Source organism: Notamacropus eugenii, chromosome 5, assembly GCF_028372415.1.
Source record: "Notamacropus eugenii isolate mMacEug1 chromosome 5, mMacEug1.pri_v2, whole genome shotgun sequence".
In the NCBI taxonomy this organism is placed as follows: domain Eukaryota; kingdom Metazoa; phylum Chordata; class Mammalia; order Diprotodontia; family Macropodidae; genus Notamacropus; species Notamacropus eugenii.
This window is the reverse complement of record NC_092876.1, coordinates 282,898,340-282,912,538: the sequence shown is the minus strand read 5'-3', so window position 1 is coordinate 282,912,538 and position 14,199 is coordinate 282,898,340. Positions and strand designations below refer to the sequence as shown.

Sequence of the window (14,199 nt, the reverse complement as noted above, 5' to 3'; positions counted from 1 at the left end):
TCATTCACCTTTTTAGAATGTTAAGGTTTTTTTTTGCCATACTTTTCCTAACTTCTCCTTTGGATATCTTTAACACCAACCAAACTCTGCATACTATTTAAAAACAAAACCAAACCTTTTGGAGTGGTAGATCAAAATATTGCCTTATTAAAGTCCCTCCATTTTCCTTGTCAAAATTATACGTTTCAAGTAACTTTGTTCAGTGACTCTCTCTGATCATTAATAACAAATGAGACATAAAATGGGGATGCATATGCTTGCCAAAGGTATCTGCTGCTGTTATAACACTAACCAATTCTGATGGGGATTCTCTATAGATTAGGAGGTTTTCTAGATGACATAATGACTGCATCAAATCTCAGAATATTAGTTTCAGAGCTTTCCAAAGAAGATCTGTAATCATGAAAGAGTCTGACTTAATTGTCAATGTAGGAAAAACCAAAAGAATGAAGAATGTTCATATTATGATATGCATTTGGATGAGTAACATAATGAGCGTGTTCATTAAACCTATACTTTTGGACAGACTTTGCAAGTAAATATATTGGATTCAGAGTTTAACCAAGAGGAATTTAGCAGCTGGATTAACTTTGGAAATTGTGAAGTTTTTTAGTGACTCCAAACTCCTCCCTGAAACAAAGGCCTGTTTTCAAAAAACTGATGCTGCTTTCACTCGGAAGCACAATGGACATAAAAAGTGATTGTGAGCAGGTGGCACAAGACATTATAGACAAGAAATCATACAAAAGTGGTTTAAAGGATGATGAAAGAAAATTTAAAAATTAAACAATAATATAGCCTGGTCATATGGTGAGAGCAAAAGATAACTACTGGATAGCCCAGGTGATGTCAGAACTTGAGACAAGCGTTTGTATGCTGGGTGTGCCTCAGAGAAGATGATGGTAATAGTCATCTTTTTTTGAAAGTAGTAGTGCTTATTTAGATGTTCAGAGTAGACTTCTCTTTCTTTTCTATGATTTTTAATAAAAGAACTAAATCATGTGTGTTATACCCATACTGATACATAGATTGTTCATTTCATTATTCAAGGCCATTCTTACACTTGGCTTGATTTCAGTCCCCCTGGTGATCGTAGCGGGAGAAGCAAGAGATTGGACTCCGTTGTAGAAGAGACCTTATAATGCCATCTAACTAACTCTTTTCTACCTTAATACACTCTGCAGGAATAAATGCAGGGTAAAATAGATGGCATGTGGGTACAAATATTTCTAGTTGAAACTTCTTTTTACCCAGCTTAAAGATTTCTAGGGATGAAAAATTAAATGATTTGGTTATTAGCTATTTGAACCTACACAGGGTAGTATTAAATCAAGCCTTGCTAAAGTTTTCTCCATTGTTTTTTTTTCATAGCTCATTTTCATGTGATGTGCATGTGATGAAAAGTAAATTTACAGTAAATCAAAAAGTGAAAGCAGTATTTTCAAGTATTAGTCTCTCTTCTCTGTGGTCTTGGAGAGAGGTGTTGGAAAGGAGGAGTTCAGATTAATTCCTGAGAGAAATGCTATGTGGGGGTGATAACCACATTTTATACTGAAACTGATGACTTTTATAGCTGATTTTTAACTTTTTAGTCTAGAAAGGAATACTACTACTTTGTTGACTAAATGTGTATATGAATTAATTATTACACCTTATTTCACAGGAACAAAGAGGAGAAATTTAATGGTATGTTATGCCAATAAAGATTTTCAATCCATAGAAAGTGAGTGCCAATTGAAGATATCCCTTTAAAAATAAACTGTCATACTTGTTTTTTAAGAGTAACAAAAGGGTTTATCTAATGATCACTAGTGTATTGTAAAATTCAAAATTGACTTTTGACCAACTTAAAATCTAACATGTTCTCCTAGTACCTTTGGGAGCAAAGTGGATACAGAATATGTTACACTATGGCATCAGGAAGAATGTGGCTTCAAATTCTACCTTCTTACACCTACTAGCTTACTAGTCATGGACAAATCATTTAACTTTAGAAAACTCTAAGACTCTCATTTATATAGCATATTAAAGCATTGTTTTGGAAACTATTGAACTTAACAGACCAACCTTATTACCACTTCAAATTTTGGTAATCACTGAAGTAAAATATATCCATAGTTATACATTTCTGAAATATATCCATATTTCAAAATGCATCCATAGTTCTGTATTTCAGAAGACTGTCCTCACTACTGGGGTTGTTATGAAGATCACATTAGATATTTATAAAAAGCACTTAGCACGGTACCTGAGCACATCGCTAGCAGTATACACTCTTTTCTTGTCCCTTATTTAGAAACATGAATGGTTCCTAATGAAGCTATCCTCCATTTGAGATTAAAAAACAAAAAAGTTACTCTATTTATTCAGACTTCTGAAAAGCCAGAAATTAGTACCACTGTTAAGATGAAAATGTATAGTGACACTGGTAAAAAAAAAAAAAATACTCTTGTCATTAAAGATTTGGCCTTCTACTTATAAATACATAGACAACTAAGACAATAATATTTGATAAGATGATTTTATTCTTTTCTAATGTTTTAACCAAAAACATGTTCCTCAAATACATAAACATACATCAAGTCAAAGAGAATTACAAACTTTGAAATCTAAATATAACAAAAATCATACAGAGCTGACAACAAAATCCAAAATTGTTTCACAGTTCAGAAATGCCTAAAGATGACCTGTCAACTCATCTGGAAGTATAGAATAATGCAAGTTTTTATTATCTTTTCAATTTTAAGGAGGTGCTTGCTAAAAGACTACATATAGAACACATCTAACAGAAAATGCTCTATCATACCAGAAATTTTACAAGTCATATCGCTTAACTTTTACAACCTTGGAACCCCTCTGCTTTAAAGGGGACATAATTGGATTTTATTCAGATACCTAAACGGCTGGTCAAATTACAACCAGCTCAGTGAAGATGCTGCCCACTGCCTAACATCTGTAGGGCAGTTTGGGTACTTTTGTAGAGCGTCCATAATTTGATTACTGTCCAAAAGCAATTTCACCAGTTGGTATTCTTTCTGTGTATTTACCGATGTTCTCTCCATTGGTTTCACTAATTCCAATTGCTGTAAGTGTTCAAATGCCTAACAGGAGAGAAAGATTTCATGTTAAACAAACAACAAAAATCAAAGTTAATCCTCTGACTACTGGTATTTTCAGGTTTGATGGGTAATACAATTTTCTTGACATCTTGACTCAAGAGTATCCTTATAATGAAAGAGGCTCCTTGCCATCTTGTACTGATTTGTAGCTGCATGACAAAAGTCATTTCTTACCTCTTAGCAAAGAGGAAAGGATTACTAATCAGTCATTAACATTCAGTAAATGACAATTCTGCAACTCAATTCACACTGAAATGTTTCACTCAGTTCACACTGAACTGCAGAATAATAAATGTTAAGGGGATTTCAGGTATTGGCAAGGAGTTTTGTTGGTTTGGGGTTTTTTTTTGTGGGGCTGAGGAGGAGGGTCAGGAGGAAGTGGAGACTGGTGGGTGGGTTACCAGGCCTGTTCTATAGTTCCTGAGGATAAGAATAATTTCATTGAGTGGAGGATTGGAAAGGATGCTTTTTTCTCTCCCCTAGACAAGCTCTCCAGCTTTGCTGGGGAGATGAGCTGGGACGGAACTGAAGAAACTTGGCCCCAAACCAAGAAAAGTACATGCTTATCTGCCTAAAGGGAGATCTCTCTCTCCTTTTGCCAACTTCAAACTTCTACCTCAAGTCCCAGATAGCCTCTTTGGTCTTTTGATACATTTGTTATTCTGTATAAAAATGTTTTAGACTGTATTTCTTACAATCTCATCCTTATGTCTTTCATGTTTTGTGCTTGTAATCAATCAGTAAGCATTTATTAAGCTGCTACTACATGGAGGCGCTATGCTACATTCTGGAGATACAAAGCCAAAATACTTTAAAGTCTCTGACCTCAAAGAGTTTATAAACTATTGTAGGAGACAAATGCACACATATAAATATATATGTGTGTAATGTGTTTGACAGTAGGGGCAGTGATGCTCTCTCCCTAATGTTACTGGTAAGGATAGCTCTTGTTTTCATAAGATGTTGGTAAAATTACCTATCTAAACCACTCTCTTCTTAGAACACCTGCTATACATGACCAGCACATAGACTGGAAAAAAACATTTTGGGGTGCTTGGCAAAAACTAGAAAATTCTGGTATTGAACAAACTGGTTTACCGCCTAAAAAAAAGAGGTCAGCACTAAAGGGTTCTATATATACGAACTTAGCAACACTCTCCTGCTCTTCTTTCAACCTTTACACTTTTAACTTAAGGGTTTTTTCGGTAGATGCAATCTATACAACATTGCTTTAAAGCAATGTTACTGGGATAACAGGGTTACTAACATATTCTACTTGCTGGCCTAATCTAAAAACTGTTATTAATAGTGACTTGAGAGCATTTGCCTCCTTGAACTGTCACATTTATAGTCTCCTATATGAAACTCAATTTACCTGTAACTCCACTGTGCCTTGCTGCTCTCTCCCAAAGATCTAGCACATGCTGGCCCAGAGGGAGACAAAACCCAAAACCTTTCAAGCTAAGCTATCAGATTTAATATCTATAGGCCCTATTTTTCATGAGTAGGAAATCTTAATTATCAGAAAACCTTTTGCGATATGATCCTGAGTGAGTCACAATTTATCTGGGCTCCAGTTCTATTAGTCTAACATGATGAGGTGGAACTAGATGATCCATAAGATCCTTTCTAGCCCATAACATTTCAAGTATATGAATGGTACATCAATGAATTTTCTTTCCTAAAAACACTTGCTCCTTAAATTAGCTGCTGGAAATGACAAAACAGTGAAGAGACATGGTACTTTTTAACAACAGACTAAACATCTAATTCCATGACGGTATGTACCTATAATTAGACAGTAGAGGGCAGCATACCTCCACAAAAGGAAACCAGATTTAGATGGCTATACAATATTCTCACTTATTCTTGTCTACGAGGTAACATTTCCTGTGATGATTTCATGCAAAGGATTTTTACTTCTTCAACTAACCTCATGTGAAAGAGCACTCTCTTAGCATATCATGTAAGAGAAAAAAAGTTTTTTGGAGGAAACTGCACAAAACCAAATCTTACCTTCATAACAACAGGTTTTTCAAAATTATAAACTGAGTGGGCCTTCCTTTGGATAAACTTCTGAAATTCTGCATTAAAATACATGACATTATTGAGTATGCTTAGGATACAAAAAACTGACCAGTCATCACAAAATTATCAAAATCTTACCATTATAGACCATTTGAAAGTTAAAAGGTTCATCCTGATAAATGTCATTTAAGTGTTTCATTGCTATAAGAAGACAGATTTCTAACACTGAAAGACCTGAAATGAGAAAAAAGTGAAATTTAAGTTGTAGTTCAGTTGTGTCCAGCTCTTTGTGACTCCATGGACCATAGCACTCCAATGCTGTCCATGGGGTATTCTTGGCAAAGATACTTGTTTGGTTTTGGCCCTTTCTTTCTCCAAAATTTAAATATCACTAGTTAATATTGCATATTATTAAAGTGTGTTCAGTACACAGAAATAAGCAGCATGCTATTTAATGTTGTACAAATCTATATAAAAGGCATAACTAATGGATAACAGATGTAGATAGAAGGGACATCCAAGGCCATGTAGTCTGACCTCCTTTTACAGATGAAGAAGAACCTGCACCAAAGGTCACACAGATAAACTTCAGAGGTGGTGTTTGGTTTGATCCCAGATCTTCCTGCTCCAGATCCAATGCGCTTACTAGTGATTAATGTTATAAATTTATGATGTTATAAAACTGATTTCTATAAGAAAACCAACCGTCCTCATTTCCTTACAAGTATACTAAGTAAAACAAGTCAACAAAAGCTTAAAACTGCTTTCATTAAAGAGGCCTCCAATCTGATTTTATATATACCACTAAGTTTATAAACTGAAATATAATTTCATATCACAAGCACAAAAACTGTAGCTATCTTACCATGTACAATATTTGCTTTAGAGTCCATACTACACGAATGGTTTGCCTCTATCAGGTCTGTTGGAATAATAAATGGGCGAGATGACGTTATGTGACTTAAAGCAAGCATCTAAGAAAAAAAATGGGAATTAGAAAAAACAAATTACTTAGCGTGGGAACTTTGGTGATAACAATAAGCACCAATTCATATTTTGGAGCCTTGGTCCTGGTGAAAGATTAAAAGTGATTGGCTGGGAGAGGTTCTTTCAGGTTTCATTTCCTATCAAAGCACTTCAACTCTAAATGTAAGTGATTTTATTTTTAAAAAAATGAGGTGACTAAAAACCCAAGTTGCTTATGAAGTCTTGAACAAGTTACAGAGATAATTATGTATTTTCCTAAAGCATGAGAACATTTTAACCAAGGGCTTTGGAGCGGGGCAAGGGAAGAAGAAACAGAGAAGACAGCTAAGCAAAGGTTTTGTTTCTAGGTTGAAAATTCACTCACAGTAACTTGAAAGTCATATTTATGGAATGAAGTCCATACAAACTTGTTTTCTCTGCTATGAGTTTTGTGCATAAAAGAACTCATTTGACAAATTTTTTACTGAACATCCACGTAAAGGTGCTATGCTACAGGAGTCCTGAAGCCTATAAAAATGAAATAGTTCCTGCCCTTGTGAAATTTAAAATCAATTAATGAGGATAAGCTACACAAAAACTGTAAGTCAAAACACGATGATAAAATTTCATCAAAGTTTTAAAGTGTTACAAGAGTTCATGATTGAAGTTAACACTCTTTTGTTCAAATGGCTTTGGGTTGATTGATAGCTCAACCTCACTTCAATCCATCCCTGCCCCCTCCCACCCCCACCACCAGCTACCGATGGGGTTTTCCCAAAGCATAGGTAAGTGAGTGCATTGGAGACATGCTCATAACCTAGACCCAGACTGCCCTTCCAGGAGTCTTTTCCACCACTCTCCTTTACACAGACACCTCTCCCACTTCTCATCAGCACCTTTTCACCTCTTTTCCATGTCTGTAATGCAATCCCTCATTTTTCAAGGCTCAGCTCAGTCATGGGTTTCCACCTGAAGCTTTTCCAGCTTCCAGCAGCTTCCCTCTTACCCCAACCCCTTCACCTGGAATGTACCTTGGATCCATGTTCCCTACTCCAAACAGAATATGAGGGCCTCAAAGACAAGGATGGTTTCGTTTTTATCTCTGTCTTCTCCACCACCTAGCACTGTCCAGGACACAGCACGAACTTAATAAATGTTTATAAAATGATTTGTCTCCCTATTTTGTTTCCATTATTTTTTCCACATCTTTGCAACCCCTTCCTCCATCAGATAACCTGGCTATCAAGTCTCAATACCCCAAACATACTGCCTACAGCAAAAGCATGCTCTCTGTATATATTTGATCTTGTTCAGCTGTTTTTCCCATCTATTTTCTTCAACTACTTCCACTTCACTAAGCAGCACCTTTAAGATTTTGATATTAAGAGTCCAAATATGGCCTTGATAATAGAACAATATATTTTTAAAAAATCTTGACACATCTTTTCTACTACTTATTTTATGTTTTTCTTTTTCTCTCACATACTTAAATGCCCTTAGTATGACTTTGTGCAGATAGGTCTCTCAGCAAGCTTTTTAAAACTTCATTTTTCCTCTACTGCTTCTCAATGTTTTATAAGAAAATACTGCTCATAATTTTTCACTATTTTTTTTTTGTAAGGTCTTATGATGTTATAAAGTTCATATTCTGAATCTGGATGGCCTTTGGCTATTCTCTCTTCCTACTTGGTACAGACATCAAGTGTTTGCTGATTGGTTTATCTCCTTTTTATGGTAAATATTTTACATTTACAAAATCTTATGGAAATAGTTATAATTTGTGTCAATGTCCAAATTTCCATCTATTTCTTATTTTCTGTCAATATCTCATTGAAATGTTAGTCTGAAGTTTTTATTAGTATATCAAACATTTTATTTCAAAATTTCATTGAACTTTATATTACTTTTTATCCTTCCTGTAACAAGCTGTTATACTCTCAATTTAATATTCATTTATTTACTAACACAAATATATTTCATCTTTTGGCATTTGATGCTCGCCATATCCAGTGCCTTTCTTGAAGAAAATATTCATGATATATCAGCATGAAACATTCCATACCATGTTATCCTGAATCATATTTGCGAATGTATTTTTCACTTTTGCAACAAATTTCTATTAAAGTATAGGCTAATTTCATTCTGAGACTCAGTTCTCTGCAATGTTAGTCTTACTTTTCATACCTGACAAAAGATTATGGTATGTAATCTGAAATTGTTTTCATGGTGGCCTTTTTATAAATGCTTGTGATGAGCTGTACAATATGACATGACTAAATGTCCCATGATATACTTCTTGTCTTTGAATGCATAATAAAGCCAACCCACCATCTCATTAATTTGCCTCTTCAACGAAAAATTTGCAGGGCTATTCTTTCACTTAGCTGTAACTCACAGCATGTCAATCCTGATATGATTTAGCGGGCAAGCACCTCAAACTTGAAGAGGTCCAGGAGTTCAAGTACTAGTTCTAGACTAGCTACAAACTCTATGATTCTTAGCACACTTGGCCTTCTTCTTCGACACTGCCACGTTGCTCAGGAGAAGCATAGGACTGAGGGTAACTTTGCATCTTCATTCATTTTTGAGTTGTCATGGTCAAAGAATTCATCATCAACTGTCTTGACTACTGATGACTGCCTTCCATATTTAGCTAGATTGGTTCTTTCCAGTCTGGTGGTACCTGGCAGCCCTTCTGCTTCACTAGCACAACACCTGACAAGTGCTGGTCTCTGTCTGTGTGGTTATGGGTTTCATCTCCAGCCTCCACAACAAAGAGAAGCAATAAGGAAGGCCTTCAATCTGTGGTGGTTCTCTGCTTCCTGCAGGGAGAGGAAGAAAGCAGGGTACTTTCCCTACTGCCTCTGGGATCAAATATAAAATACTCTGTACGCTGTTCACAGTCCTTCACAACATAGCCCTTCCCCTAGTATCTCTCCAATCTCTTTCTAACTTTCCCAGTCCCCTCTATGTACTCTTCACTACAGTGAAACTTGCCTCCTTGCTATTCCTAGAAATTTCATCTCAGCTTCATGCATTGTCTTGGGCTATCTCTCAGGCCTGAAATGCTCTGGCTTCTCATCTTTGCCTCCTCGCTTCCCTGACTTCAGGTCCCAGCTACAATCCCACCGTCTTCAAGAAGCCTTTCCCAACACCTCCTAACTCTAGCGTCTTCTCTCAGTTTCTGATTTATCCTGCACATAATTTGTTTGTACATAGTTGTTTGCGTGTTGCCTCCCACAATGGACTGTGATGTTCTGGAAGACAGGGACAGTCTTTTGCCTTTCTTTATATCCTCAATGCTTAGCATTGGGCCTGACATACAGTAAGTGGCTAATAAATGCTTATAGCCTGAGAAGGTCCTTATTTTTTTGGATTCATTATCAAAACCTGAGGACACCAAAGAGCTTTTGTTTATGTGAGTTATATCACTATTTAGGGAAGCTGAAATTTGAAGTGATAAAATGTGTTTAAATTATTAAAAACAATTACACACTCATGATGTTAACATGATAAAAAAAAAAGTAGGGAGAAGAGTAGCAGTGTTTTACATGTTTTTGCAAATCTCTTTGATGTCTCGCTTAATAGAAGACAGCTAAGATTCCCATACTTGCTTCTGCATTCAATCTGTGTGGCAATATGTTAATATGGTTGACATAAATGAAGAAAACCCACTTTTACACTGATACACAGTGAGAAAAGAGAGATAAATTTTGATATGCAAATAATGTCTTAGCATTAATACGAAAATAGTTCTGATCTGTAGAATTCTGATAGGGTGTTGGCGACCTTTAGAGCTACAGAAAATACTTTGAAAACTGCTGGTGTAGGATTTTGTGGAAAATGTTAAGTAAGCACTTGGAATGTGGATTTGGAACTAATGATGGAGACAAGTATTTCAGAATCATCTACAAAAAGGTAATAGTTGAAACCCCAGGCATAGGGGTAAGATTAACTGAGGTAGATATTTCTTTCTGAGACAGAAAGTATAGAACGAGTGAAGATAAATATTTTAAGATGGAGAAGTGACAATCCAAGCAAGTCAGAAAAACGGTAAGTAGATTTGGCAATAGAATACTTTCATTATCTATTCATGTTACTTAGGATAGCCACCATAACTAAAAATACTTCAAATCTTTACATGTAGCTCAGAGGAATTATAAAACAGTTTCTATAAAGTTCTATCCTTTCACAAGTAGAAGTGAAAGAAATATGAGTTAGTGACTTTGTAAAAGCAGTAAGTTTCTGTGTGGACTCAGCAACACTGGCTATCGTTTATGTCTCAAACAGATAATGTTCATTTCCTTTACCTGATCTCCCAACATTTTAATGCAGGTAAAATCAAGTTACTATGACCACCAAGGTGAGACTCAAGACAGAAAAAATAGAAGAGAAATGGATTGGAAAACTGATCCATGTGGGTACTCCCTCCAACAATGTAATCAAAACTCATGCATGTCAACAATGGGAAGAAATAAAAGGGAGACAAATTTCACTTCAATATAAAGAACTCACTACCAACTCGGAGTGACTTCTCAACTGCTGGAGGTCACCAGGGAGTCATTCATCAGGCTATTACATACAGGAGTCTTGACTGGCTAGGGTGTTGACACCTAAGATTCTGTTCAACTCTGAAGATTCATTGACTCAGTACATTTACTTTGTATGCACAACCCAAAGCGAACAATGCTCTTCTTCACTTAACCACAGTTCCACTTCATATGAGTTTCTTCCAGGTTTCTGATCTGCTTCGCCATACTGGAATATACCTATAAGACCAGAAAGCCCTACTTGTTCTTACTGATTTTCATGTAGCAGCTTATCAGTATAGGTATCTCATCCATGACAACGTCAGCTCATCTAAAAAGGTCCCACTGTGATCCTTCACTGCATAACCTTAATTAACTATGCTGTGCCAACCGTTATATTTAATGCATGTCATTCATTTACAAGTGTTTACTGAGCACCAACCATTAATGTTTTCAATCAACAAACATTACATACCTACTATGTGCCAGGTTCTAGGGCTAGATACAAAGACAAATAAAACAATCTCAGACCTCAAGAGCTTACATTCAGGACAACATGTATATATGTGGGCATAAACAAAATAAAAGAAAGGGTTTTGGGGGGGAGGGGCAGGGGAAAGGGAGATAACAACTGGGAGGTGTTGGACAAGAAAGATCTCATGTCTTGAATCATGAATTAATCACTGATGGAATCTCAGAGAACATGTAATAAACCACCTCCAACCCTCTTTATTTAACAGGTAAGTACTAAAGCCCAGGGAGGGTGACTTGCCCAGGGTAAGAGGTAGTTAACAGCCTGTAGAGAAAGATGGATAGGATAGATGAGGAAAAAGAGGAAGGAAGGAAATTTGGCTGAACCTGAGAGTATGAGAATAATGTATAACAAGGACAGAAAGGAGAGTTGAAAGAAGCTCTAACTGCCATACAGAGGCATCTCTATTTTACCCTAAAAGCAAAAGAAACATTAAAGGCGCTTAAGCATAGACATGACATGGCCAGACCCTGGCTTCAGGACTTCACTCCACCAAGTGAAGAATGGACTGCAGAAGAGACTCTGGAGGCAGGGAGACCAATTAGGAGACTTATAACAGTCCAGGTGAGAAATGATGAGGGTCTGAATTAAAACAGTAGCTCTGTGAGTAAAAAAAGACATACTTTTGATATAAATTGGCAGCTGATTAGATACGGTGATGAGGGACTAGGAAAAACTGAGGCTGATTCTACCTGAGCCTCAAAGAAATTAGAAAATTTAGGGAGAGGGGTAGGTTGATGGAAATAGGAGTTCTGTTTTAAGCGTACTGAAATGGAGATACATATGGGGTATATAAGCAAAGATGTTCAAAAGTTATTAGTTGATCTGGTATTAGAGCTCACAATAAAACTTGAATAGAGATGGCAATTAAATTCACATCAGCCAAAGAAAACACCAAATTAGGGAATGTAGAAAGAAAAAAGAAGGGAACTCAGGACAAAACATTTAATTTGGTTGTATGTGTATATTACTGATGAAGCAGTAAAAGAGACTAAGAAGAAGCAGTCAGACAAGTAAGACCCCAAAGATAAAGCACTGTCATGAAAACCCCAAGAAGAAAACATATCCAGAAGAAAAGCATAGTCAATTGTGCAAAGGAAGGTCAAGAAGGATGAAAAAAGACCAATCGATGCATCAGGGAAAAACTCAGGGCTTATGATTTAAACAATAGATGTCGATCTTATTGCCTGATGCAGATTAAAATATGACTGGGAAATGTTTAACAAAATAAAAAATAAAGCAACATAACAGATACTTGTTAATTTTGGGGGGGAGGTTAAGTCAATATGCAGTGAATCCCCTTCTATTTGAATTTGACACCAATGACTAAAATTATATGAGAATTCTTACAGGATGTGGAATCCTGGCTCTTCTATTTGCCAGAATCTTTTAACTTGTTACCTTCTTCCTACCAAGTTGTCCAAAGTGTACATAAAATAAAATTTAACAAAATAAAACAAAACCAAACCCTAAGGATTTTAGAGCTGAAAAGGGCTTTTGTTTAGTAGAGCAGAGGTAAAGAAACTTATCAAAGATCAAATAAATGGGCATTAAGGAGCATATTCAGGATTTTGACTGAGTTATTTTTACTTCAAATTTTAAGCTTTTTTACATTGTACAATGCTCTCTAATATTCAGTGTTGGATGCTACATACTTGTAAAAGCTGTTTTCAACTTAAGGAAGAAAAAATGTATATTCTTTTATGTAATTCAAAGTAGAGTATAATGCTAAAGCTAGAAGAAAATGAGAATTATTCAGTTAAAGTACAAACATAAGGTAAAGGTAAAATGGTAATGCATGCCAAATAACCATACCCGTAATTTCAGTAGGAAGGCTAAGTCAATAACCACAAATATACTGAAGAGATACCAATCTGTATCCCATCCTCCAACTCTCCCCTTTATGAAAATCAATTTTAAATAGTTTAAGATGGTAAGGAGTTGCCTTGTAGGTTAGAATAAAATGAGATGTAACTGACAGAAAAACTATCCTAACCAGATTGGGAGAAGAGGAAGGTTTTAACAGGTAATCAAGCAGGAACAAGTGTAAAAGGATCTGTATGCCAAGTAAAAGTGACATTTGGCATTTGTTTCTGGGGACTTTAGAGGGGACTATTTTAAAATTGTTATTTCCTCTTTCCCCCCAAGATTTAGTCACAAACTCCAAGAACAGCAAGGAATCTGGTGACACTCAAGATAGCCTTGTAGACAAGATAGAAATTATGGGTTACCATAGCTGATTAAACCATCCAGTGCTATTCTAATGTCATTCCACAAGGCTCTGTATTTGATATTATTTAGGTCAACATTTTTGTCAGTGACTTTGATGAAGAGAAGGCAAGCTTATTAAATGAAGATGACAAAGAGAAAGAAAGCTAATTAGCGGATTAAAGAATCTAAAATCAGGATCTTGAGAGGTCAGAATGATAGGGTGAAACTTAAGTAAATATAAAATCCTGCATAATTGTGTAAGACACAGGGAAGGTAAAGCTGAAATGAAATTAATGTTGAAAACACTGAGACGTTTTAGAGGACTGCAAACTCACTGTGAGCCAAGGGTGCTTTTTACAAAATAAGGTAAGTATAGTGTTCAGAACAAAGGAGGTAATAATTTGATATACTCTGCCTTGCTCAAACTACAACTGGAAGGGTTCTATTAAGTTCTGAGAGAAACACTGAACACTAATAAACCAGAGGAATGAGTCTAGCAAGGAACTCAGATGATAAAAGGTCTATAATCCATTTTATATGAAGGATAGCAGAAGGAATTAGTTATATTTAATCTGAAAATTATAAGACAAATGAGTTTTCTTCAAACTTTTTCTGGATTGTCAAGTAGAAGGATTAGATATTTCTATTTCACTCCAGAAAGAAGAAAGGAAATTAAATTGAAAAGTAAATGTGTGCGCGCACACACACACACAGAGTTTGGTTTTAGTTAAAAAAATTGTGAGATGATACATTAAGTATGAGTAGGATTGCAGGATAACAGGATACATTAAGGGTTAAATATGAAATTAGCAAA

At 35.8% G+C, this 14,199-nt stretch overlaps 1 protein-coding gene across 3 annotated transcripts in view; it reads right to left on the bottom strand.

The window, feature by feature from the left end:
- Nucleotides 1-2,507: 2,507 nt before the first annotated feature.
- Nucleotides 2,508-14,199, bottom strand: part of ORC4 (origin recognition complex subunit 4) — a 92,968-nt gene continuing 81,276 nt past the window's right edge. For all 3 annotated transcript variants that reach the window (XM_072613165.1, XM_072613167.1, XM_072613166.1), the window contains 4 exons: nucleotides 6,013-6,121; nucleotides 5,286-5,381; nucleotides 5,136-5,203; nucleotides 2,508-3,101 (listed from right to left, as the gene is read on the bottom strand). In XM_072613165.1, coding sequence (XP_072469266.1) covers nucleotides 2,913-3,101; nucleotides 5,136-5,203; nucleotides 5,286-5,381; nucleotides 6,013-6,121 — 462 coding nt within the window. In that variant the 3' untranslated portion in view covers nucleotides 2,508-2,912. The remainder of the gene's footprint in view (nucleotides 3,102-5,135; nucleotides 5,204-5,285; nucleotides 5,382-6,012; nucleotides 6,122-14,199) is intronic.